This window comes from Vitis riparia, chromosome 1, assembly GCF_004353265.1.
Source record: "Vitis riparia cultivar Riparia Gloire de Montpellier isolate 1030 chromosome 1, EGFV_Vit.rip_1.0, whole genome shotgun sequence".
Taxonomy (NCBI): Eukaryota; Viridiplantae; Streptophyta; class Magnoliopsida; order Vitales; family Vitaceae; genus Vitis; species Vitis riparia.
The window spans coordinates 1,781,369-1,808,780 of record NC_048431.1 but is presented as its reverse complement, the minus strand read 5'-3'; the positions used below and the strand labels follow the sequence as shown (position 1 = coordinate 1,808,780).

The window sequence follows — 27,412 nt, the reverse complement described above, 5'->3', positions numbered from 1 at the left end:
GCATTAACACCACCATCACACGCCACCAATTTCATTACCATCTCTGTCCAATTATGCTTCACCTATGAAAATGCTGTTTACCTGAAAGTTATATGCCCGGTTCCAAAATCAAATCTTCAAGGCCTTAATCACATGAGAAATAAAAAAATAAAAAATAAAAAAGTCCTTTTGTCCCTGTACACCATGATGGAACATTTAACATTTCAAGCACAATAAAGCAGATGCAAATGATTCTGAGGAAACCCAAAAATTTTATAAGATGCCAATAATATAAAGATTGCCATTTACATAATTACACAATGTGTACCAGGAGGCATATCTAAATCTATGTCAAATAATATCTATTGATATGTTCTTTTTAACATAAAAAATATCTTTATAGGAGAGCTTTAGGAGCAATAGCAAATAGCCTCGGGCTAAATTCTACCAAGAAAAAGGGTTCCGGGTATAGTTGAAGTTGAGGAAGAATGGCAAAATATACATAAACCTACGACATTAACCACATGCGGAAAAGTATTAGGCAGCCAAAACCGGCAAATGGCAGAATCAGGGATAGCTTAGGAATGATAAGCTCTGCCCGACTAGCAAGATGGCTTAATTCCTGAATTATCTGACATACCCAATTTTCAGCAAAGTATCTACTTGCAGTCTCCTCTATCCTGAAACCCAACCCAACATCTCTACAGCCAATTACAACATTTTTCACTAAGGCGGCCAGCTTTAATACCTCCCCAATCCTAAATACTCGAGCAACAGCGACAATATAAAATCCAGGGGCTGAAAATCGCAGTGTGAATATCAAAGACAGAACATTGTTAATATAAAAATCTATCTGCTGTGATCGTTATCACGAAACCGCAATCAACACCAGACCATGCTGCAAAAGAATGGCAGATTCAAAGGACTGCCATCATAGTTTAAAAAAGAAGGAATAGTTCAACAATGGATAAGGGGGAACAATGGATCATACTACCTGCTTCTGGTGTAGAAACAAGAAGCCTGTAGTAGGTTGCACAGACCAGTCCATGAGTCCAGCAAGGAGCTTTTCTGTAGCGAGAAAATAACAGAGCATCAGACAACAACCACCATCCTAACCACTAAATCTATAGGCTGCTTTGAGGGGAAAAAGAATACTTTTAAGGCAAATAAAACAAACTTGTAAGGCATAAAGTCCTCACAAGACGCATCATGTAAGGGTGCCGGATGCTCAGCACAAACCAAAGGCATCTTCCATCCATCCATCTGTACTGGTATACGAGCATGCTCCCTACAAAACAGAATCTAAATTCTAGAAAAAAAGAACTTCAATTCACCACCTCCACAAACACAAACCATAAAATTAACAACCCAGAGCATTAAAAAGTTATAGTAATATATGAGCTTCCCTCTACATTGAAAAAAGCTTCTAGGAATAATTAAAACCAAAAAACGGTTATGGTGCACATATTTCTCAGAGGAACAACTGCAAATACAGAGGAGGCAGTAATGAGCGATAAAATATATGACTTGCTCCGCCTAAGCAAAAACAACTTGTCTACTCCCTGTTGCCCTTAAGAGACAATCGCCATGATGCCAGATCTGTAGTAGATACCACACTTATCATCAGTTCAAAGATAATGATAATACGTTTCAGAAATTTATCCCAAAAATACACGACCAATCTAACACAACAATAGAGAAGGTAGAAATTTGGAGTCCCACAATTTTATAGGAAGAATTCCCATGGTAACAAGTGAGTTCCAACATGAACCTTTTGAAGCCTGGGCAAGGAAACCTGTTCATCTCTTTCTACCACCACGTTCTCTTAGAGAAAGAGCAAGTGGTTCTCCTGCTGCAACATTGTAATAAGCAAGTGATAAATTGTCCTTTAGAAAACCAGCTTTTCCACTTAATTTCTGTTTGTTTGCTGGCAGTTGAACTTCTCCTGCAATTTTCTCCTTCAAGCTACCGACAGTTTCAGATAAGGACTGTACTGTAATCTCCAGAAGTTGCCCTTTAAGGTTCCCTTCATCAACATTGGGAACAGATACAGTGATCCGAACTGGTCCCTACAGCAGGGAAAAAGATTACTCAGTCAAGTAAACTAGAAATTAAACAGTATAAAAATTAAAAGAATTAAATGATTCAAAATAAATTTGGCGAACAAAAAACCATGATTATGAGACCAACACAAATATAGTACATACTGGATGTTGAGCCAAAAACTGGTCTTCAGGAATAAGCAGAGAATCATCAAGCCTCTGCCTCTTTGGTTCAGGTTCTTCAGGCAGTGGTGGTGGAGCTTCCTCAGGAGGTGGCGGAGGAGGCACACCTTGAGGCAATGGCGGAGGCTGAATCATATGCATGGCAGGAGGAGGAACAGGGAGAGGTACAAAAGAACGGGGCACTGGCATAGGCATGAACTGAGACCCAGGTGGAGGTGGTACAGGAATATTAGGTGCATTAACAGATATTGATGGTGGCATTGGAAGTGGCGGCCGATTCAACATGAGGGGTTGCTGTCCTGAAGTTAATGACATTGGAGGAGGTGCTGGCCTGATTGATGGAATCATAGAGACCATGGGCGGCCTGGGGGGAGGAGGTGCAAGTAGTCCACTATTAGTTGGAGCTGAATATTGGACCGTGTTTGGAGGCACACGAGGAAGATTCAGTGCAAGGCCTGGTGGTGGAGGAAGAGGCCGTACTGATGGCACACCAGGTCTGGGAGGAGGAGGAGCAGCAGGACCAGGGAGGGTCCTAGCATCATTATTAGCAGCATCATTCAGATCCTCCCCATTCAGATTCTGAGTCATGGCTTGGTTTGCAGTGCGTCCAATACTTCCAGTGTGACCATCCCATATAACCTGCTTGGGTTGATCCTCTTTCTTCTTCTCAATCTCTGCCTTTACAGCATTGGAGACTTCTTCCTCTGTCGTACCAAAAATGTCAGGACGGGTTCGAGCAAGCCCCACTATGTTTCTGGAGATCTCGTCATCCTGTGCAAGAGTTGTTTCTCGAATCTTAGCAAACATTCTTTCTTTTTGTTCCTTGTACTTGGGATCAATGAGAGAAATCCTCATGTGTTCTGACATCTCATTAATTGGAATTAGCTCACCAGTGATTGGTGAGACACCAAACTTTGTTGGGTCTCTTTCTGCAGGAATCCTATCCTCTGGCCTCTTCCAATTCTTAACAATTCTCATTGGTGGTTCCTGTTCCTCAGTTGTTTTTGCCTCCTTTCTTTCATCATCATTCTCTTCAAGACTAGCTGCCCTCATGCCTTCTTCAACTAGCTGTACCTCTTCTTCATCCATTTCCATTTCTACCTCCTTTCCAGGCTCAATAAATTCTTCTTCTTCTGCCGCTGATATCTTGCTCCTCCTTATAACCTCATCTAGAGTCATTGGAGGGGGTAAGTCCTCATCTTCATCATCTGCAAAATCTATTGTCTCAACCACAACAAAATCATGCCAATCAATCATAGCCATCTGCATCCGTTCTTGCTCAATCTCATCCTCAGCTTTCTGCCTTGCCTGCTCCTGTGAGCGTTCCCACTCCAGCCTATGCAAGCACCGCTCAAGCACAGTAGTCATATCAGTAACACTCTTCCTCAACTTCTCGGTCAACCCTTTTGGAGGCATCAAGACTTTGGAATACGCATCTGCCAGTGCAGTAAAAAACATGAACATACTGTGGGTTGGCTTCAAAAAATGGAACTGTGGGTTGTTTATCTCCCTGCTGGTCAGTCCTGTCAAGAAAGACTTCCCATTTCGAGCCACAAATTGAGCTGTGAGCTTGATAATATCCAACTCTTCCCCTGTAATCCCTTCTGGAAGACGAACAGTGTATTGCTCAGTCTCTGGGGGCTCAAGAACCTTGCGGACTGGTTTAAACTGGGCCGAGGGATCAGGCTTCACCACTGTCTCACTATTGTCAGCATGTGGAGCAGATGGGGCAGATTCAGGAGCAGAAGAATCTGCAGGTTGTGAAGGAGCCTGCTGTGCAGAAGATTGATTCTGAGAACGAAATTCAGACAAGCGGTGTTGGTAGTATGCATGGTAGGGATCCGAACCATTCAAGAAATTGAACTTTGCATTGCCAGCATTATTTGCAATGATTCTTTTCTCAAATTCAGGACCATTTTTTGCAACAAACTGTGCAGTCTTGTCAACAATGTTTCTAATGTCTGGAGGTGGATGTATAATTCCAATGGTCCTAGTGTGGGTTGCAACTGATGCTGGAGCAGAGTTGACTTTGTTCTTCTCCTCAGTTTCCACATTCTCATCCGTTGTCTGATCCTGCAGCTGAGATAGGGGAAGAGGGCCAAGATTCCCATCTGAGGGAGGTGCCGGAAGGGGCAAGATCGGAAATGCACCCAGCATTTCTCCAAAAAAAACAAAAAAGAAAAGCCCTTATAAACTGGAAAAGTAACACGAGTCAGCCCAGTTTGGTCTAATAAAGAACAATCTGCATGATCTTAGGTTTTTCCTCCAAACAGGCCTATTGGCAGCACACACAATACCTGACAATAACAAATTTCACATAATATAATCTTAGCCCAAACACTAAAGTAATAATTCTCTCAACTGTTGCTGAGACAAAGAAATAAAACTAAACCCGAATTTTCATTTCCACGTATTAAATCTGGGCAATTCCATATTCCAAACAAGTAATAAATAAGACAGTGGACTTTTTCTTGACTATGGTATCTCTAAAGACCAAGCAGTATCAAAAGAAATAGTTTCAAAGACATGAAAGCATGACAACATTTTTTTTTTTGATTGGAATGAAAGCATGACAACATGCAAAGTCAAGTAAATTATTTAGTCTATCAATGAAGCATTAAGAACAAATGGAGTATGGGAATCTGCTTCTTTCTATTTTCTACAAAGAATAAAGACAATACTATACACTCAGGATATCAGATTACACATACATAAGATCTGAAACAGAAAGGAAAAAGAAAAAATCTAAGTTATATTTGATAATTTCATTTGCAAAAACCTATAAAAGAAGCATGAGAGAACCATACGTGAACCACAAACCCTAGAAATTATCAGATAAACGGGAACAAAAAAAAAAAAAAAAAAAAAACCTAGAATCGCTTTAGTGAGAAATAGGGATATGTCATTAGCCAAATATTATTCATTCGAATCATTTTCAACCAAAACAACACCGTGGCTGCGTTCTAACCAGAAAACGAAAATCACTGAAAAGGGCTCGACAGAATAATCGATTTGAGGCGTTCTCTATATCCAAACGAAGGATAGTTTCAGTGAGAAAAACCGACGGAATTTCACAAGAAAACAGCACCAAATGTCAAAGACGATGCCACAAACAAATATGAAAAGCCTTACAGGAAAAGAAGAGAAAATTTCCATTCGCGGATCTTTGACTGTTGGGGAGACGAGAAAACAAAAATTTCAACTCACTTAAAACTGATCCCATTTAAATCCGAATAAAAATCCCTACAACTGCTTGTATCTTTCTCAGAAATTTTCTCAAGAGTACTAGCATTAGGGTTAGGGTTTTACCTGGAGCCCGCGATAGGAGGGTCTTCTCTCCCTGGGAGCCCGATAGTGAGAAATTAAAATTATTGGTTCTTTTATTTTTGTATATATAAAAGTCCTTTCACTCTTAATATTTCTCAATTGACCCCAAACCAACTTGAAATTGGGGCTCGAGATGGGCGGGCTCCAAATTTAATGGGCGAAGCCCAGCCAATTGTTGGGCCTGAAAAGCTTTGGGTTAATTGGGCTTGTCACTTACGAGGTGATTTTTTTTTGGGCCTAACCAACCAACATGGGGTGAAACTGGGAGCCTGGGAAAATGGCATGAAAATTGCAGATGCAGTTGGGGATAGAAATTTTTGTGATTGTGGTCAATGAAACTAATTAAAGGTCTGTTTGGATATACTTTTTATATAAAATGTCTTAAGACTTATAAACTTACCTTATGTTCTTAAAAATTACTTAATTTTTTTTAAAAAAAATTTGAGGCAATACTTCAATATTTGAAAATAGTTTTTAGAAATCATCATCTGGTAAGTTTTTAAGACTTTCAAATGTTATATATGAACAACTAAATGGTGGTTTGATATGGTGTAAGAGCTATTTTGGAACTGAAAATTTGATCCAATCTTTCAATTAGAAACATGCTTAAGTTAATGCTAATCAAGGGGAGGAAGAAGTTTTGAAGAGATAATTAAAGGGAACATATTTAGAATTCATATAAGGTGTATGTTATGTTTTTAATGCATACTAATTGGTTTTTTGCTTTATTTATTTTTTATTTTTTTATTTTTTTGTTTAGTGAAAAGCTCCAAATTTGTAAATCCTCGTTAATCTTGTTATTACAAGTCATCGACTCTAACAACTAAATCAAGATTTGAGTCAATTTTTTAGATATAATAAGTCCTTTTTAGAATCCTTGAGCCTTTTTCTCAACTCAACCTGATGTATTAACTTCAAGACGTTGTGTTAAAGGTGGCAACTTCGAGGAGATTGAAATATCATCTAGTCACAACAAGTAGAAAATCATAGGCTCATTTTGTCACTTGTTTTTTTAAAATAAATTTCTTGTTATCCACAACAAAAAATAAAAAAATATGTGTTAGTTCAAAGGTTGTCTTAAGTATATTTGATGATTACAAAACATCGTTAAGTATGCTAATGTGTGTAGATTAAATAATGTTTCAAGTTCTAGTGAGAAAATAAAATAAAAAGTTAAAGTTTGTCTAAAAGAGATTCAAAGGACATGAAGACGTGCATCCTTAAAGATTTATAAGGTCTAAGATTTTCTGTAAGATGAATCTATTGGGTACACTTAGGATTAAATCGTTTTTCATGCATTTATTCATACTTAGTTTTTCATATAAATAACCTTAAATGCTTTAAAATTGAATGGATTTGATTTTTGCATCAAAACCTTAGTCTGAATTCATTCAAAATTGACCTACAAATGTTTTTAAATGAGTTACCTAAGTGTTAAGAAGGTTTAGATTGAAAAACGAAAGTTTTTGGGCTATTTTTGGTCCAACATATCAAGGGTCCCTCAAAACCAATTCAATTGGTTGGGTTCCCCTATTGAAGACCAGTCAATGCACCCAAAAATTCACTCTTCCAAAAAGTCTTTGGTGTTGTTGGTAGAGATTTTGTCTTTCTTGGTTGAGGTTGGAATGAGGGTTGGTTAAGCTTTAAAAAGAACAAATGGTTTCCTGTGATGTATTAAATGTACAACGACTACCTAACTAATCAAATTGGAGTTTGACTGGTCGAGACTTACTTTTGCAAAATAAAGTGTTCGAGATTGTTTTCCTATAAATTGAGAGCTTCTATGCACTTATTGATAAGAGAACATTTGCATTAGCTTGTTTACATACCATTTTCTCACATTGAAAGCTTTTGACTTAAGTGCATTTACTATTTCACTTGATCCATTTAGTGCACCCTATTGTGTTCATCCAAGCTTTTCATTATATTTGAGTCATATTTGTGTTAGGTTGAGAAAATAAAATACATGATAATAACTTTTATTTTTGGGTACTATACTTTGATTTTTTTTTTTTTTTTTAAGGAAAGAATCCAAAATTTGATGTTGATTTCATTGAAACATTAAAGGGAAATTAAATATGATAAAATTTAGAAGTTATTTGATAAATCACTTATTAAATTAATATGATTGAATAATTTATTTTAAGAGGAAAGATTAAACTTATTTGATAAAATAATTTAATTTCACAATTTAAATTAAAATATTTTTAAATATTAAATTAAAATTATGGACATTATGAATCTTAAATATCCTTTGTCTTATTTGTCTAATTCTAAATTTCTATTACAATCACAACTTTATGATGAATTTTTTTTTTCTAATAAATATTTTGTAGTTATTTCATCTCTGTGATATTTTATGAATATTTAACAAATAAATTTATTTTTAAAGTTAATTAAATTAAATTTTATTTAAATTTTATGAGAATAAATATTAATTAAAATAAGTGAAAATAAATAAATCAATTTGATAATTTACAAAATATTTAAAGTAAAAATAAATTAATAAATTAATAATTTAATTTAAAATAATATTAAGTTTTATCGAATACCTTTTTAATTTGAAAATTATGCATTCCCATTGTAGAATAGAAAATAAACAAACAAACTCCTCATTTATCAATGAAGAAAAACCAAAAGCTTTGCATTCCCCCATAAAATAGAAAACAAACAATCAAACTTCTCTCTATCAATATCAATCCAGAAAAATCATGATAAAGACAAATATGAAGGTCTCAAGTGTTAGAAGGCTAATGTAATAGGAGGAGATAGCTCTCCTTGCAAATTAAGGTAACTAAGAACTCTATAGCATCTATATGCTATAAGAAATATAAATTTTAGCAAATTAAGAGTCCAATTAACCATATTTTTTAAAACTTGTTTTTAAAAAACAGTGTTTTAAGGGTCAATGTCTTCAGTTTGTTTTTAAAAATTGGTAAAAATAACTCATATTTGTTCTCTAAAAATTAAGACTTGTTTAGCTATTTTTTTTTTAAATTTGAATTTAAAAGTTATTTTTTATTCTTTAATTTTAAAACAAGTTTAAGAAATACAAGTCATACGGTCCATGTTTTCCTTTTGTTTTTAAAATTTGATAAAAACAACTTTTATTTGTCTTTTAAAAATTGTTTTCTATTTCACCTTATTTTTAAAAATTGTTTTAAGATAAAAATGATCAAACAATATTGAAAAATTTTAAAGATAGTTTTCTGGTTTTAAATCACACGATCTTATAAACTTTGTTTAAAAAATATTAATAGAAAACAAATAGTATTAGAGAATTTTAAAAATAGTCTTTTGTTTTTAAATTACACGGCCAACATAGGTTTTAAGTAATTATTTTTGAAAATAAAGAATAAAAAAAATCAAGATTTTTTAAAATATTTTTTTTAAAAAATAGTTCTTGGTAACAATTTTGAAAAATAGTTCTAAATCTATTTTCTTAACTTATTCTTCTCATTGCATATATATATATATAGAGAGAGAGAGAAAATATAAAAGTTCATATTTTTATTTGTGTTTCCAAACACTTTGAGAAAACAAAGGTTAAATTTAGTTAAGAAAAACACCCAAAAGGGGGAGGGGTGAATTGAGTTTTTAAAATCTTTTCAATCACAACAAAATATAAGTAAAGTAAAGAGATAGAGTTTAGAAAATTCAAACTCGGGTTTATAATGGTTCGACACTTCCTTGCTTACGTCTACTCTTCTCAACCTCCTAATCGAGTGAGGGTTCCACTAACTTGAAGCTTCAACCAAGCTTCCAATCTTCTTACACTTGGATTCCGGCTCCAATGGGTTCTTACACAACCTCTTCAAGATTCAACTCTCTTGAAAGCTTTAACACTCAGATTGTTACAAGATATAATCACTCAATCCTAGCTTAAAGATGGCTCAAATACAAGACAAAGCTAGGATGACAAAACAAGAGTGCACTAATGGATATGCAAGTAGTGATTTAATGCACTTATGAAAAAAATGAGAGCTTTTTGATCAAGAACAGGTAGGTGGGCTTTGAATGCAAGTGTTCTCTTCTCAATAAATGAAGTGGAGCTCTCAATTTATAGGTTTTTAATATCGGGAGTCAAAAACAGTAAAAGGCGACCTCGTCCGGTCGAGCTAAGGGTTGACGTGTTCACTAGCCGTTAGAGCATTTAATGCATGACAGGTTACCGTTGCCTCAACTGGACCTCGATCGATAAAGGAATCACCTCGACCGGGAAGAGAAAGCTACTGGCAAAGAGATAAGGTTTTTAACCTTCTTCGATCGGTCCTCAACCGGTCGACCGGTTCCTCAACCAGTTGACCGGTTGGCCATAGCCTCGACCGATTGAGCATTTTTTGCCCCGAAAAATCTATTTTTTTATTTATTTCTTTTCTAACACTTAGGCACTTGTCTTTAGATAAATTATTAAGCCAATTTTGAAACATTTTGTCTAAGGTAAATTAGTTAAAAACTCGGATTTTAATGAAGTCGACGTTTTAAAGAATAAACCGAGTTTTCTAAAATGCATGAAACATATGAAAATCCTAAGTGCACTCATGCATTCATTTTACATTAGTTTCCTATGATCTCAAGTCTCTCAAGAGTTTCGATCTTGTATCCATTTGGTCATTTAATGAATTTTTGAGTTTATACCTGAGATTCTTAAACATTAAACCAATTAGTTACTTAACCATGGTTTGTTATCATCAAAACCCGATTAAAAAAACCATTGGGCTAACACACTTTATTAAAAAGAACACATGAGAAAATATCATAAAGTTGTTCTAAAAAACAATTTCTCAAAAAACCATGTTTAGTATAAAAAAAATTAAATTGTTTTTTTAAGTTTAAAAACTTTTTTTTTTTTATGGAGCAAAAAACTGTTTTTTAATACAATTCAAGTAGACTCCAAATTTTTTATTTATTAAAAGTAATGTTTTGAAAAATTGTTCAGAGCACTGGCTTTTTAAAGATGTTTTTAAGTATTTTTATAGAATATTCTGAAAATTAATTGAAAATATAGAAAATATTTTAAAATTTTGTATATGACACAAAATAAAATAATTTTTTTTTCAAATAAATTATTCTTACTTATCCTTTTAAGTTTTAAGAACCATCCTCGAAAGTATGTCTTTTGGAAGTATGCCTGAAAAGAGTGGGTTGATGGGTAGAGGGCACGGCTCTCGACTAATTTGTTAAGTTCCATCATTGCTGGGGCTGGTGGTGAGATTTCTATTTTTGAGAGAGGTGTATTGAATTCATTCACACCATCCTCTCATAAATTACAAATCCACTAAAGTGTTGTTTGTTTGTGTGTTTTTTTTTTTTTTTACTTTTTGTTAACTTATTATTTATTTATTTATTTATTTTTACTTAATAGAAAAAAATAAAATATTTGAATTTTTTTAAATAGTAAAAATAATTTGTTGATTTTTTTTTAACTTCTAAGTATTTAATAAGAAATAAAATATTAAAAAATAAACATAATACTTAACACTATTAAAACACTATTTAATTTTAAGTTCTATTTAAAATTAAGTTTAAAAAAAAACACTATTTAAAATTTTGTATCAAAATGGCACATCATGGATTCAAATTAATTTAATTTTTATGGTTTTTTATATTTAAAATATTAAATGATAGATTCTTTATGCTATGGATCATTGAGGTCCAATCAAAAAAATTTTCGAAAACGTTTAAAATTGGAGAATGTATTTGGTAATGATTTTAAAAAGTGTTTCTATATTTTTTAAGTATTAAAAATATTAAAAACACTTTCAAGAATCATTGTAAAATGTTCTCAAAATAACTTTAAAATATGTTTTAATAATATTTTTATTTAAAGTATTTTTAGTGAAAGTATTTTCTCTATTAAATTTTTTTAAAAGAATCACCCATCAAATGTTTTTCCATGAAACATTATTAGCAATTTTTCAAAATTTTAAAGTATTTTCTAAAAATATTGTTAAATAATTTCTTAAAATGCGCTTGATAGTACATTTGTTTTAAGCACTCTTAGTAAAATTGTTTTCTCTATAAGTGTTTTTTTGGATAATCATCTATCAAATATTTCTCCAATAAGTATTATAAGTGATTTTTCATCTTTTTTAAAAACACTTTTTAAATCATATAAAACACTTAATTTTTTTTAAAAAGGTTTTACTTTAGAAATGTTTTCTAAAAGTAGCTTAATTTATGAATCCATTTCAAAATATATTAAATTAGGTAATATTTTTTTTTTAACTTAATACCAAATACGATTTGCTTTTAGACTTTTATTATTTATTTTTAACTTTTTTTTTAAAAAAAAAACTTATTGCTTATGTTTTTTTTTATTGAACGTAAAAAGCTAAAATATATTTTTGAAACAATTAAAATTCAATCTCAATGCAACCTTTGCTCAATTAATACTTCATATTTAATAGAAATAAAATAAAATAACAAACTTAATACTTAAAAGTTGTATTTAGATTTAAGTTAAATTAAGTTGTTTGAGCTATTTTAATTTCTCCCTTTCAATTATTGAAGTAAAAATATTATTATACAATTAACTATATTTTTAAAACACTATTATAAATATTTCCAATAAAAAAAATCTTATATTTTTAAAATATGGATAAATCAAATTAAAAAACAAAACATTTTCCCTGCATCCATTTTTTAAAAATAAATTATAAACTCTAGTTTTTTTTTTTTTTTTTTTTTTCCATTTTGCAACATTAAAAAAAAAAACAAAAACAAAAAAACCACTCAAAAAAATGGACCTTGTTCTTTTCTTTTTCTTTTTCTTTTTCCTATTTTGAATGGCCAAAAGGGTAACACAATTCCTAATTCATTGGGTACCAAGAAAAGTGGGATTAATCTACAATGAGAGACAAGAAGACTCCCTATTGGCAACCCTGTCTTAAAAAGCCAAAACATTTGTACAAATCTTGTGACCAAAAAAACAATATATAATCCAATTTATTTTGGTTCCACCTGCCCTCCTTGTATTCTCCTTTATCCAATGACAGCTGTGGATGAGATTCAAAGATCTCAACCAAAATTGGATCTACTCTTGGTGTACTTTAGGTTTTTTTTTTTTTTTTTTAAATTTAATTTAATTTAATTTTATAAGAATAAATAAATAAATAATGTCATGGGTTTATCCAATATCCATTTACACAAAATTGGAGTTTTTTTAGTACAAAAACTTAGAGGTTTTTTTTTCTTTAAATAAATAAATAAAAATAAAAAATACTATGGGTTCATCCAAGATCCATGTACACAAAGTTGGAGGTTTTTTTTTTTTTTTTTTTTTTATTTAATGTTATGGGTTTATCCGGTATCCATTTACACAAAGTTGGAGCTTTTTTAAAATTATATATATATATATATAAAATAAAAATTTTAAAATAAAAAATGTTATGGTTTTATCCAATATCCATTTACAAAAAGTTTGAGATTAAAAAAAAAAACCTATGGGTCCATGTACAAAAAGTTAGGAGCTTTTTTTAAAAAATAACAATAAAAAATGCTATGGGCTCATCCAATATCCATATACACAAAGTTGGAGCTTTTTAAGAATTTTTTTTTTAAATGTTATGGGTTTATCCAATATTTTTTTACACAAAGTTGGTAATATAAAGTATAAACTTTACTGAGTGTGTCTATTTATCAGTCAACTCTGCTATTTATCTTTATTTATCTTAATTCTACATGGGTCAACTACCTTAAATTATGAGTTGGAAAGCAATAACAAAACAAAAATAAAGTTGACAAGATAAAATTATGGGCCACTTCACCTTTTTTTTTTTTTTTTTTCATAAAAAGAATATTATAAGTGGATTTGACGGTAATTTTAAGACGTATTTTTATTTTTTTAATATTTTAAAGATAAAATTTTTCAAATATTAAAAATATTATAAATACTTTCTAAAATCACAATCAAACACACTCTACATCATGCTTCATATTGCTTCTATTGAAAATATTTTTTAGTAAAAGTGTTTTATTTAAAAGTATATTTAGAATAATTATCTATAAAATATTTGTGATTTTTTAATATTATTAGAGATTTTTAAAATTTTTAAAAATGTTTTCTAAATTTTATCAAATACCTATTTTTATTTTTTAAAAATATTTTTTAAATTAAAAACATTTTCTAAAATCATTGTCAATCAGACTTTTTATGTATACTCTAAAAAGCTTTTTAGAAAATCTGATTTTTTTAATTAAAATAGTTTAAAATTGCATAATTATCCTTTATTTTTAATAAGAATATTTTTGAAATATAATTCTTAAATATAAAATAATTTCTTCTAGTGCTAAAAAATACCCAAACAAGACTTTAAAAAAATCATAATTTTTAATTCTAATTTAAATTTATAAAATATTAATTATAATTCTTGTGAGTTGTGTCTGCATTCATACTTCAATGCCATAAACATAAGTTGGGATAGAAAAATTTTGTAAGTAAAGTAGTGGAGCAATAAAATTCAGTTTTTACAGTTACTTTTTATGGATTTAAAAAAAAATAAAAAATATAAAAATGTAACTTTATAAAGGCTTCATTCTCTTTCTGCTGTTCGTCTAGAAAGTAGAAAGAGAGAAGGGCTGCGAGTACAGAGAATGGTTTCAATGGCGTCTTCTCTCTGCAACTTGCTGATCTTCTGCCTGGTTCTACAGGCGATGACGGCGGCGGCGGCGGCCGGAGCGGAGGAATTACAGCAAGAGAAAGACAGAGTTAAGGATTTGCCGGGACAGCCGGCGGTGGAGTTCCGGCACTACGCAGGGTACGTGAAACTCCGGCCACAAGACGAGAAGGCACTCTTCTACTGGTTCTTTGAAGCCCAAGGCGGTGTTCTTGAAAAGCCTCTTGTGCTTTGGCTCAATGGAGGTCTCTCTTCTCGCTTCTCTCTTCCTCCTCTCTCGATTTATCCATTTTCTTATATTTACTGCTTCATTTTCACGACAACTTTTCTGTTGGTCTTTTTCATCACTGATACACACGCCTCTGTTATAATTTCGAAGAAAAATGCCAGATTTTAAAGATTCTTTTTGGATGAAAGGAAACTAGAGGGAAAGGTAGAAAATAACCGAAGAAAAAAGTGAATTGAAGCTCGATGCTGAAAAAAAAAAAAAAAAAAAAAAAGGAAGAAGGAATATTGCTATTTTTGCATACGAAGAAAGAAGAAAACATGAATTAACTGATTTTTTTTTTCTTGTTTGCTTTCATTATTTTATGAAATTAAGAATAATTAATTATGATATTTTTATTTTATATACAATTATTCTACTATCAAATCAATAGAGTTTCTATTTATGATCATTTTTTTCACAAATTTAGGTGTTTCTAGAGAGTACGTACAGCCTAAAGAAACCACTTTATTTATTAATTTTTTACGGCAGAGAATATTCCCTGTCTGTTGTATCTTTAACGGCTTCTATGACTGTGATTCTTACCTTTTCCAACATCTCATTCATAATTTCTTTTTCTTTCTTATACACAATTTTTTCTGTAATTCCAAACATGATTTTTTGGTGACTTTTTTTAAATCTTGACAGAGATTTTATTTTTTGATGCTGAGGAGATGAATTTTTAAAAATTCAAATTATATTTATAATTATTATTTTTTGTGAATATCTTATTTAAGAAAACCTGTTCTAACGTATTTGAAATTTTTTTCAAATTAATCAGTCCCCACCATGTCCTTGGGAGGTATGGTGTGTTTTTTATATTCTGTTTTTTATTTTTGGGTTTGACTGGATTGGAGATATGGAATAATAGCCGTTGGATCAGAAGCCCAAGGTATGGATCGTTGCAGAGGGGTGTCAGCCACTTGATCCGTTGCACTTCATCTTGCCTTTTTTTTTTGCCCTTTTCTTTTCTGTCAACCCCTTTTTCATGTGTTTGCGTAGGACTTTCTTCTCAATGTTATCCCCTTCCTTCTCTTTTGTCCTTCTGAGAAGGCCCACCTCACTGTGTAGTCTATGTTCAGACCTTAGGCGTGCACCCAAACTAGGTGGGGCCCACCACCAAGCCTTACCATTATTTTCCTGGGAAAATGTGAGAAAATTTTTGTTTTGCACACTGCTGGTCTCACTGGGTTGTTGATTATGGAATGTGGGTCCTTTCTCCTCATGCTTAAAAAGGAGAAATGGGGGTTATTTGGTTGCAGGGATAAGATAAGAAATTTCATGGGCAAGTGGGGTTTTCTCCATTTTTGAGGTAAAAACGGGGTTGGTGATGTTGTTGGCTGCCTTTTTTCTTTTTCTTTTTTTCATGTGGGTCTCTTTCTCTTCCTGTTGGATTTCAACTGAGAGTACAAATTTGCAAATCATCTTTTTCTTTCAGAATCCGAGAAAATTTGGCTGGTTTGGAACAGAAACGTCTTGGAAACTCTGAAGGATAATAAAAATCTCTCACTTAAAAGGAAAACAAATTCAAGCAAAACTCATGATATATCTAAGCTTGCTGCAACAACTCAATCAAAACTCACTATCCATTACCTTATTTCTACCTATCAGAGAATGTTCTTCTTATTGCAGGACCTGGATGCTCATCCATAGCCTATGGAGCTGCACAAGAACTCGGTCCGTTTCTTGTTAGGAGCAATGGAACTCAGCTTATTCTTAATGATTTTTCCTGGAACAAAGGTAATCATTTCAATAAATTTTCCTTCTGGATTAGCCACGAGCCCTGGAGAAAGAGGCTTTGGTGTAGAGTTAGGGGTAGGTTATAGGTAGCCTACCACTTCAAGGTGGTCCATTCTGTTGTTCTGATCAATAATTTGAATTAGCTTTTAGATCAAATGAAAAAAGAAGTCAATGACCTATAACAATTTCTGTGTGTAATTGTACTGATCACCTTCATTTTATAACTACAATATCATCCAGTTGCAAACATTCTGTTCCTGGAGGCACCTGTGGGAGTAGGGTTTTCATACACGAACAAATCGTCGGATTTGCTTAAGCTTGGTGATCGAATCACAGCTGAAGATTCTCATGCATTCTTAGTCCAATGGTTCAAGAGGTTCCCTAGCTTCAAATCCCATGATTTCTACATCACTGGAGAGAGCTATGCTGGTATCTATAACTCCTTTTTCTTCCTATTTTTCTCTTCCTAATTCTTTGTAGCCAAACTGACCTCTTTCTCTCTTTCTGTTAAGGCCACTATGTTCCTCAGCTTGCTGAGCTCATTTATGAAAGGAACAGAAAAAGCACCAAAGACTCTTACATTAATCTCAAAGGTTTCATGGTATATATGCCTCATCTACCAACTAAATTGATACACACTCCCTTATCAAGATCATGATCATGATCATGAGACTGTCATATTTTTTTTAAGTACTGCTATTTACTTAAGGTTGTGATTGATAATCAGATTGGGAATGCGGTAATCAATGGTCAAACAGACGATATGGGCCTCATTGAGTTCGCATGGAGTCATGCAATCATATCAGACCAACTCTACCATGGCATAATGAAGGAATGCGACTTCATAAGGGACAACCCTACAAACCTCTGCAGTAACCATATCAAGGGCCTCTTAGAGGCTTATTCCGATATCGACATGTATAGCATTTACACACCTGTATGCCTCAGTTCTTCCAAAGAAACCTACCGAAAACTTGTCACTGCACCAAGACTCTTCGCACAACATGTAAGTTGACTTGTCTCCAATCTCCTCTCCTGTGTTATGAAAAAATTTCTAGGATTATAGAGCCTTCTGCCTAAAGGGTTTCACAAACAAAAGATTATTCTTCATTTTCAAGAGGAAAACTAATGAAATTAATGGGAAAGGAGCAAGATGCTATGCCCTATAAGAAGCTTAGCTTTCTGCATTGAATGAAAGAAAACAAGACGGGTAAGATGGTGCATGCAGCATTAATACAAGAATTGAAGTCCAATTGAATATGTAATTTAAGTATATGTATTGTTAATTTCTTGATTTCAGGACCTCTGGCATCAGCTACCATCGGGATACGATCCATGTACAGAAGATTATGCTGAGAAATATTTCAACAGGGAGGATGTTCAGAAGGCCCTTCATGCCAATGTCACCAAACTCCCCTATCCATACACCCCATGCAGGTAAGTAACAAATAAAATACAAAATTCAATTATGAACAACATTCAGCCACATTGAACAAGAACTTATTCTAACTTCTAAGTTCTACCCTTATATTTACATGCATTTTTATTCAGAAGCATGCAATAAATGTATGCATTATGTAGAAAAGGAAAAAAGACATGATGGTGGTATCTTTTAATTTGGGGGGCATTGAAGCATTTACTAGACAGTTGTGGAACCTTCGAAGGAGAGCTGTCAAACATTTACTCAACTGTGGAACCTTTGACGGAGAGCTTTCACTCTGCTTTCCCTTCAGTAAATTAATGCACCATAGCAGTGGGATCCTCGACCTCTCTTTTTCATTTCTTTTGGCACTTAAAAACCCACCACCTAATGCATGCAACTGCTACTTCTTTCAGTAAATATCAACTTTCTATACTCTTCAAGTCACAGCCAATTATTGGTAGAAACCACACAAGGGAATGAATTTAATGGTAATTAAAGTGGGTCTTCACAGAGCTTAAACACCATTAGTTGTTACACAGCTTAATATACCGTGTAAGCTTAGGGGCTAATGATAATCTAACATGATGACAAATCTTTTGATACTGTGGATTTGTTGTTTATCCCTTGTTTGTAGTACCTTTAAATGTGAAAAGACAGTAGTGAAAGTATGCATTTTGTTTGGAAGGACTATTGGCAGAGTAGAGTTGTGAGTTGTCTTTTGTGGGGGTGTATGCAGTAATGTTATTAGGAAGTGGAATGACTCGCCAGACACCATGCTGCCCACAATTCAGAAGCTCTTAAAGGCTGGTCTGCGCATTTGGGTCTACAGGTACTCTCCACAGACACCCAATTTTCTGATCTTATCTTAGCTGTGGGTAAAATGACATAGCAAAAGCTCCATTTTTTTTTTTTCATATTTGCTTTGATTGTAAATGAAAAAAAGTCATTTATCTCAACTAGAAATCCCAGGTCACATGGGAATCATGGGATGGGACCACCTATCTAGACCACTTTAAAAATCAAGAAAACTCAAACTCGAAATTCAGTGCCCTAGGAGCCGATCCCACTACCACTGTCCTACACTCTACTTCGTTTTTTCTTAGATTTTTTTAATACCCTCAAACGTACCTCTAAGAAAGTCCTTTGACATTTTACTTGGTATATTTTTTTATTGCTCAAAACCCAAAAGAAAAACGAAAAAGCCTAACGGATCAAAATAAAAACACCTAACAAAAAGAATTTTCAATCAGGATCCCTCTTATGGCTAGTAGGTGACATCCCGAAACCATTGTTTCATAGACTCATTCTAGCCCACTTATTTTCAATTGATGCCGTAGTTTCTATACACGGCTTCTGGAATCTCAATTTAAAATGAAGTCGCCACTTTTAAATGCGATTTCTAATTTGAATTGAAGCAGGAGGCATTGAAAGGGCAATTTTGATAGTTGAAATGATGCTCCTAAAAGTACCCCCACCCCTTCCCCAAAAGAAACATCAAAGCCAGTTTAGAGTTCAATTAGTGTGGTCTTTTTTTTCATATTATATTGTTACATGATCAAGTAATGCTATTTACATCATTCATTGCAGTTTTTATACTCAGACACCAAGGGAGTCAAAAAGACCTCCAAATTAATAGCATAACCTAATCAAAATTTGTCTTAAGACTTCCTTACTGAACAGAAGCCTCCATACAGGACACAAAGATAAGCTGTTTTGTATCATTTAACACTAATAATAACAGTGATGGTGATGATGAAACAGTGGGGACACAGATGGGAGGGTGCCAGTGACATCAACAAGGTACAGCATAAACAAGATGGGGTTAAGGATTCAGCAAGGGTGGAGGGCATGGTTCCACAGGAAACAAGTGGCCGGTTGGGTGGTGACTTATGAGGGTGGCCTTACACTAGCAACCGTAAGAGGTGCAGGTCACCAGGTCCCCATCCTTGCACCTGCTCAGTCCCTTGCTCTCTTCTCTCATTTCCTCTCGGCTGCCACCTTGCCACCTTCCAGAGCCTAGTTGCTGCTCAGGTTCAGACTGCTACTACTTTTTCTATCAACTTACAATTATATCACATTATTATCATATTATGATTCATGCCCCTATCCCAAAAACATTCAATTATTTACATAATGCAGAATTATGAGCATTATAAGGCTTTATCCGTAGAAATTTTAAAAGAAAAAAAAAAGACAATAAAAAGAAAATAACCCGTGCGTACTGTCATTTGTACTCCTTTTCCTACTAGTTCACTGGATTCCAAATGGATGAAAACACACGAGGCCGGAGCCTCATAAGCATGCATAAACACACAGAACAGAGTCAACAGACAGTATCACTGCATTAACAGTCGCATATCTAACAAATTGCCGGTCGCTCCAGGCATGTCCCAGTAATTTACACATTTGCATGATAGAAGACATGGCTTCATATAAGGGTGAAGTTTCACTATTCTGCATGCCTATGAATAGAATGTGGCTTGGTTTCTATTCTGTGGCCAAACCTGATTAGTGTTACTTATTTGTACTCTTAAAACTAGCAAAAGTAGAGGAGAAAATGGCAATACAATGGTTGGAGGAATGAGCATTACTCACCTGACTCTATACAGAAAGATTTGAGTCTCCGAATGGTCCTAGATATCAGAGACGTGGATTGATTATGGTATTTCTACTCGGAAAACCATTAGGATTTAGGGCAATGCTAAAGAAAGGGAAAAGGCCGACAAATATTTATTTGCAGATATCGGCAAGTTAAGCAATTGGAGAGGGAAAAATTAACATGAAGAGTATAATTCCCAAACAAACTGCACCAGAGACTGTAGGCTGGTTCCTTGACTTCCAGGATAAGATACTTAATGCTAGGCTTGTGTATAAATTGTTGGGGATCATAAGGGTACCCATCTAAGTGGCATCTAAAAAACACATACAGGATATAGAGACAGGCCAAAGAATAATTACAGTACTAAGGAAGCCTTACAAAGTACCATAGCATGCATTTGATAGCCTGAAGACGTTTGCTTGTGACGCTTGATTCACAAGGAGCATAATGAGGCTGTATGAGAGTAAGATAACAGACACTGACCAGATGAGGGTGTATGAGCCATTAGAAGACATCGTTTAGAAACCAAATACAACTAGATTGGTTTTGGGTTTACAGCCAATCATACAAGCAAATTATAAAATATAAAGAATACATCTATTCTTAGTGAGAGTCAACCGTCGGGAGACCAAGTAGCTTTAATGCCCAAGAAAACCTAAGGTCGCCCAAATAGGAGATATAAAATCGAATACTTACCAGAGAGGTGAAGGACTCCATCAAGAAATGGAAAGCCAGTAAAATAAGACATTTAGAAACCGAATGAAACAAGATTGTTGTCAGGTTTACAGCCATTCATACTAACAATTAAAACTTATTCTTAGTGAGAGTAGGACCATCGACAGACCAAACAGCTTTAATGCCCAACGGAACTTAAAGTCACCCACATAGATAATAGGAAATTGAATACTTCTGTGAGAGGTATACAGCTTCAGCAAAAAGAAGAAATTCTCAATTCGAAATTTGATAGTATATGCCAATGGGAGATCAAATGACAACATGAACAATTATTCTTAATCTAAACAGAAATATTCTGTTCAAAATCACTGGAATTCATAGCTTGCAAGGAAAGACATAAAAGGAGTGCACAGTTGAAAGCACAATGGACGAAAATGCCAAGAAGAATCAAAGCCCACTCTCTGGCTTCCTTCTAGATACAATAACTTGTCCATGAAAATCCTCTTTCTAGTTTCCATAAGATGCCTAGAGTACCTCACTCAATGCTTGGCATCTTCTTCTTCACAAAACTTGGAGTACTGTTCTGAGTCCATCAAAGAATTTAATTCACCGGTGTCACTCATCTCCACCTTTATAATCCACCCATTTTCATATGGGCTCGCATTAACCTGAATCAAGAAAGGGGTATCAAATATAAATAATGAGGAAAAGAATTAGGAGGAGAACACTTTCCTTTTTGCGTTTATATCAAGAAACCAAATATAAAAACTAAAGAGAGTGGAAGTAAGATCAATTAGCACAAGTTGAAACCTGTTTAATGAGATAAGCATATCTTTGGTATAATTGATGATACAGAATTTGAGCTCAGTGCTCTCAGTATCATGAGGAATTTCTGTTAAATTATTGAGTTTGGAGTCTAACTCAATTTCCTACTTTTGGTTATTCCTAAACAATGTTTTCACGACCCACAAAAGAAACTGGTTCAAGTCTAAAGGTTCAATCACCTCCAGGAGTGCCCAGTGAGCACCAATAAATTGTCTGAACAACCCAAGATGAAGCACTGAAAGAGCTTATCAGTCGGGCCAATCTCATTATCCTTTCATTATTGACCAACCATTTTGAAAGGGGTTTTAGAACCACAAATAAGGAACTAGAAAAGGGTGACCCTTAGGAATGTAGAAGTGGAATGCACAAAAATCAATGCAAGCAAAAACGAAATGATGAAATACATAAGAGGTGTGATTTTTTTGAATTGGATATAGGCTCAATTGTCCAATCATCATAGTTGGGAAATTGAATTTAGAAAAAAACACAAGCACAAAATAAAAGAAAAGGAAGGGGCACCTTTCGGATTCGAACACTGCAGAAAAGAGAAGGAAGATGGGAGTGAGGGGTTTGAAAAAATGGTAATGGCGGCAGGCTAACAGTCTGAACAGTTCAACATTTATCTGAGTTTCAAATCACTCCTTTGAATGGGGGGAAATTAACCATTATTGGGAAGTTTGCCAAAATCTTTAATTTACTTGTGCAAATTGGTTCTCTTCCTAACAAAAACAACACCAAGAACCAATTCAATGAGGCACAAATGTCATCAATCCAACACCCCCACATATGCCTACAAAATTAAGAAAAATAAAAGAACAAAAGGAAATTGATACTAAAACATCAATAATTCATTATAAAACAATATCAACAATTCATTTGAAAGCAATATCACAAACACTAACCAAGCATTTGAGGACTCAGCAAACCGGGTGAGCTGTTAAGCTCTTCATTAACTTCAACCACTTTTCCAGAAACAGGAGAGTTTATATCACTTGTGGCCTTCACAATTTCAACTGCACCAAAACTGCTGCCCTGGGTTACAGCAGCCCCTGCTTCTGGTAACTTAACACACACAGCATCACCTAATGATCTTGAGCATGGTCGGTCATGCCCACAATAGCAGAATTCCCATCAATTTTCACCCACTCATGAGAGTCAGCATACTTCAGATCCTTCACAACTGCAGATAGAAGGGAAAGTATGATCAAAAGTAACAGGAAGCTATATTTGTAACCAAATTCACTAAGGCTATGTTTGGTTCCAGGAAAATACTAAGGAAAAAAAAAAGTTGAATAAATGAATTTCTCATGTTTAGTTTCACCATGGAAAATACCAAAGAAAATCAAATATAATTAAAATTAATTGAACTTTGCCATGATTCTTTTCTCAAATTCGGGACCATTTTTTGCAACAAACCGTGCAGTCTTGTCAACAATGTTTCTAATGTCTGGTGGAGGATGTATGATTCCAATGGTTCTTGTGTGGGTTGCAACTGAACCTGCAGCTGAGATAGGGGAAGAGAGCCAAGATTCCCATCTGAGGGAGTTGCTGGAAGGGGCAAGATTGGCAATGCACCCAGCATTTTTCCAAAAAAAAAAAAAAACAGAGCTTATAAACAGGAAAAGTAACACGAGTCAGCACACTTTGGTCTAACAAAGAACAATCTGCACGTTCTTAGGTTTTTCCACCAGACGGGCACTATTGGCAGCACACACAATACCTGACAATAACAAATTTCACATAAGATAACCTTAGCCCAAACACTAAAGTAACAATCAGTGATTAAAATGTTTGATTTTTATCGGTGAAATTTCCCCGATATTTTTTGCTATTTTTTTGAAGTTATCACAGGCATTTATCGGTTTTTTTGCCAATTTTTCAAGAAATTTTTTCACTGTCACTGCAGCATGGGGGTTCAAAGTTCAAACCCTGGCCAAAAGACTTAAACTTCAGCATGGCAGTTTGCCCTTGTTAATAGGCATGCATATTACCATATCAAAGTTCCTTATTAAAACAAAATTCTAATAAATAAATTAATTCTAATTATTTTATTTTAAATTTTATTTAATTGATTACTAAAAATATAATTTATCTCATTAATCCTATTTTAAAAAATTGCTATCATTTCACCTTTAATTTTTTTTTATATATCTTTTTAATTGTATTTCATTTTGAATATTTTTATGAGAGAATTATGTTTTGGGGGTAGATGGGCCCCCAAATTAACAAAAGGTCCATGTAACTCTTCAAATTGAGCCCAAGACCCAATGAAAGTATGAAAATTGAGTTTATTTTCAAAAATGCCCTTTGTTGATTTTGAGAAAAAAAATTAATATTTTTGAAAAATACTTTTATTTAATTTAATATTTTAAAAAAATACTTTTATGTAATTTAACATTTTTTAAAATACTTTTATTTAATTTAATATTTTTTAAAAATAAATTTATTTAATTTAATATTTAAAAAATATTTAATTTAATATTTTTTTAAATACTTTAATTTAATTTAATATTTTTGAAAACTACTTTTATTTAATTTAGTATTTTTGAAAAAAAAATTGATGAAAAAAAATTATTTAACTTAATTTTATAAAATATTTTATATGTGTTTTTAAAGGGTATATTTATCCGTTACTATTTCATATTCTTCAACTTAATTTGAAGAGTTATATGAACTTTTTGTTAATTTGGGGGCTCATCTAGCCCCAAAAGATAATTCTCCCTATTTTTATTTTAAAATGTTAAAAATATAAAACAATAATAATAATAATAATAATAAAGAAGATCTAATATTTTATAAATTAAAATCAATATGATAAGATAAATTATTATTATAATTTTTAATAATTTTAATTATTTAAATAAATTAATATCAATTGCAACAGATTGTCAACGTAATAAAATTTTGGAAATTAAATCTCAAATAAAATATTTTATACAAATCAATTTATTTTTTTATTTAAAATGTCATAAAACAAGTTTCAATAAAAGTATTTTTAAAATTTTAAAATAAATGAATTCGGATATATTAAAGGAATTTAAGCTAATTTTTTATAAAAATTTGATAAATATTATCTTTAATCATACTTATGTCAATTATATATACAAAATAACTTTAATATGTGAATGCGTCTCTATTTTAACATTTTTTTTAAAAAAATTTAAGCATTTTCATTGTATCATTTTTTGAAAGTTTTTTAAGCATTTTCATTAATTTTGAACAAGATCGATATTTTTGTCAAAATATTCATTGATATTTCTCCGATATTTCCGAGTAAAACGTAAAACTCAAATACCGATATATCCATGTTTATGATATTTCAAACCTTGGTAATAATTCTATCAGTTGTTGTTGAGACAAAGAAATAAAGCTAAACCCGAATTTTCATTTCCACATATTAAATCTGAGCAATTCCATATTCCAAACAAGTTATAAATAAGACAGTAGACTTTTTCTTGACTACTCCCATGGTATCTCTATAGACCGAGCAGTATCAAAAGAAATTGTTTCAAAGACATAAAAGCATAACAACATGCAAATTCAACTAAATTATTTAGTCTATCAACGAAGCATTAAGAACAAATGGAGTATGTGAATCTGCTTCTTTCTCTTTTTCTACAAAGAATAAAGACAACACTATACACTCAGAATATCAGATTATTCATACATATGATCTCAAACAGAAAGGAAAACGAAAAAATCTAAGTTATATTTGATAATTCCATTTGCAAAAACCTATAAATGAAGCATGAGAAAATCATACAAGAACCAGAAACCCTAGAAATCATCAAACAGACGAAAAAAAAAAACCTAGAATCGCTCTAGTGATAAATAGGGATATGTCATTAGCGAAATACTACTTATACGAATCATTTTCAACCAAAACAACGCCGTGGCTACGTTCTGACCAGAAAACGGCTCTCCATATCCAAACGAAGGGTAGGTTTCAGTGAGAAAAACCGAGGGAATTTCACAGGAAAACAGCACCAAATGTCAAATACGATGCCACAGACAAATATGAAAAGCCTTACAAAAGAAGAGAAAATTTCCATTTGCGGATCTTTGACTGTTCGGGAGACGAGAAAACAAAACTTTCAACTCACTTGAAACTGATCTGATTAATCCGAATGAAAATCCCTACAACCACTTGACTCTTTTTCAGAAATTTTCTCAAGAGTACTCAGTACTAACATTAAGGATAGGGTTTTACCTGGAGCCGGAGAGAGAAGAAGGTGAGAAATTAAAATTTCTTTTATTTTTGTATATATAAAAGTCCTTTCACTCTTAATATTTCTCAATTTGACCCCAAACCGACTTGGAATTGGGGCTCGAGATGGGCTCCAAATTTAATGGACCAAGCCCATCCAATTGTAGGGCCTGACAACCTTTGGGTTAATTGGGCATGACACTTAAGCGAAAATTATTTTTAAAAAAGTTTTCTGTTTCTAAAAGTAGAAAATTATTTTTAAATTACACTGCCATGCTCTAAGTAACTATTTTAAAAAATAAAGAATAAAAAAAGAAACAAGATTTTTTTAAAATAATTGTTAAAAATTAATTCTTGATAATGATTTTAAAAAATAGTTATCGCTAAATATTTTGAAAAATACTTCTCATTCATATCAAAAGTAAAATCTATTTTTTCAAATTATTCTTCGCATTGTATATATATATGAAAAATATGAAAGTCCATATTTTTATTTGTGTTTCCAAGAACTTTATAAAAAAACACATGAGAAAATATATAAATTTGTTCTAAAAAAAAACAAAATTCTAAAAAAAACATTTTTAGTAAAAAAAAAAACAATTTGATTTTTTATTTTAAGTTTAAAAGCTATTTTTTGTTTTAAGGAGCAAAAAGCTGTTTTTTAATAACAATTTAAATAGACTCCAAATTTTTTTATTAAAAGTAATTTTTTTGAAAAATTGTTCATAGCACTGGCTTATGTTTTCAAGTATTTTTATAGAATATTCTAAAAAATAATTTAAAATATATAAAATATTTTAAAATTTTGTACATGACACAAAATAAAAATAATTTTTTTAATAAATTATTCTTACCTTTTTAAGCACCATCCTCAAAAATATGTTTTTTTTTTTAAAAAAAAAAAAAACTTTTTATGAAAGGACTTGTTGGGTGAAGAGCATGACTCTTGACTAATTTGCAAGTTTAGGGATGGCAACGGGGCAGGTTTTTTCGGGTACCTGCCCCGCCCTGCCCCCCTAATGGGACAGGGTTAAAATTTATTAAACGGGTTTGGGAAGATTATGAGATTTTTTTTAAACCCGGGGCAGGTTCGGGGCGGGTTCGGTATTGCCCCATCCCGCTCCACCCTTCCCCGTTTACATATAAAATTAGTTTTAAAATTTAATTTAATTTAAATTTTAAAATTAATTTAATTTAAAATTTTATTTTACTATTTTTAATATATAGATAATAATAAAAAAATTTAATAAAATAAGTTATAAAAAATATAATAATTTTATTATTTATAAAATATATTTATTTTAATGTAATTAAAAAATTTTAAAGTAATTTAAAAAAAAATGCTAAACGAGGCGGGACGGGGCGAGTATGGAAAATTCCCATACCCGTCCTGCCCTGTTCAATTTTTAAAACAGGACGGGGATGGGAATTGGTTTTGTTAAACAGGGCGGGGTTGGGATGGGGTGACCCATCTTGAACCTGCCCCGTTACCATTCATATGCAAGTTCCACAGTCCATAGCCGGGCCTG

At 32.6% G+C, this 27,412-nt stretch overlaps 2 protein-coding genes and 1 pseudogene across 6 annotated transcripts; 1 reads left to right on the top strand and 2 right to left on the bottom strand.

Moving 5' to 3' along the window:
• Window positions 1-250: 250 nt before the first annotated feature.
• Window positions 251-5,572, bottom strand: LOC117923056 (probable splicing factor 3A subunit 1). 5 transcript variants are annotated; one of them, XM_034841499.1, is made up of 6 exons: window positions 5,514-5,572; window positions 2,187-4,501; window positions 1,702-2,048; window positions 1,179-1,578; window positions 974-1,047; window positions 251-877 (listed from the first exon to the last, which is right to left on the bottom strand). In XM_034841499.1, the coding sequence occupies exons 2-3, from the start codon at window positions 4,359-4,361 to the stop codon at window positions 1,779-1,781; spliced, it is 2,445 nt and encodes an 814-aa protein (XP_034697390.1). In that variant the 5' UTR covers window positions 4,362-4,501; window positions 5,514-5,572; the 3' UTR covers window positions 251-877; window positions 974-1,047; window positions 1,179-1,578; window positions 1,702-1,778. The 5 variants fall into 5 exon arrangements, with proteins under 5 accessions (XP_034697390.1, XP_034697470.1, XP_034697330.1 ...); XM_034841579.1 differs by having other exon boundaries at window positions 1,751-2,048; XM_034841439.1 differs by having other exon boundaries at window positions 1,157-2,048.
• An 8,518-nt stretch (window positions 5,573-14,090) lies between these two features.
• Window positions 14,091-19,740, top strand: LOC117916996 (serine carboxypeptidase-like 35). Its single transcript, XM_034833237.1, has 8 exons — window positions 14,091-14,394; window positions 16,047-16,154; window positions 16,395-16,583; window positions 16,667-16,755; window positions 16,882-17,160; window positions 17,455-17,591; window positions 18,314-18,406; window positions 19,339-19,740. The coding sequence occupies exons 1-8, from the start codon at window positions 14,127-14,129 to the stop codon at window positions 19,595-19,597; spliced, it is 1,422 nt and encodes a 473-aa protein (XP_034689128.1). The 5' UTR covers window positions 14,091-14,126; the 3' UTR covers window positions 19,598-19,740.
• A 1,363-nt stretch (window positions 19,741-21,103) lies between these two features.
• Window positions 21,104-25,728, bottom strand: LOC117914552 (annotated as a pseudogene).
• Window positions 25,729-27,412: the final 1,684 nt, after the last annotated feature.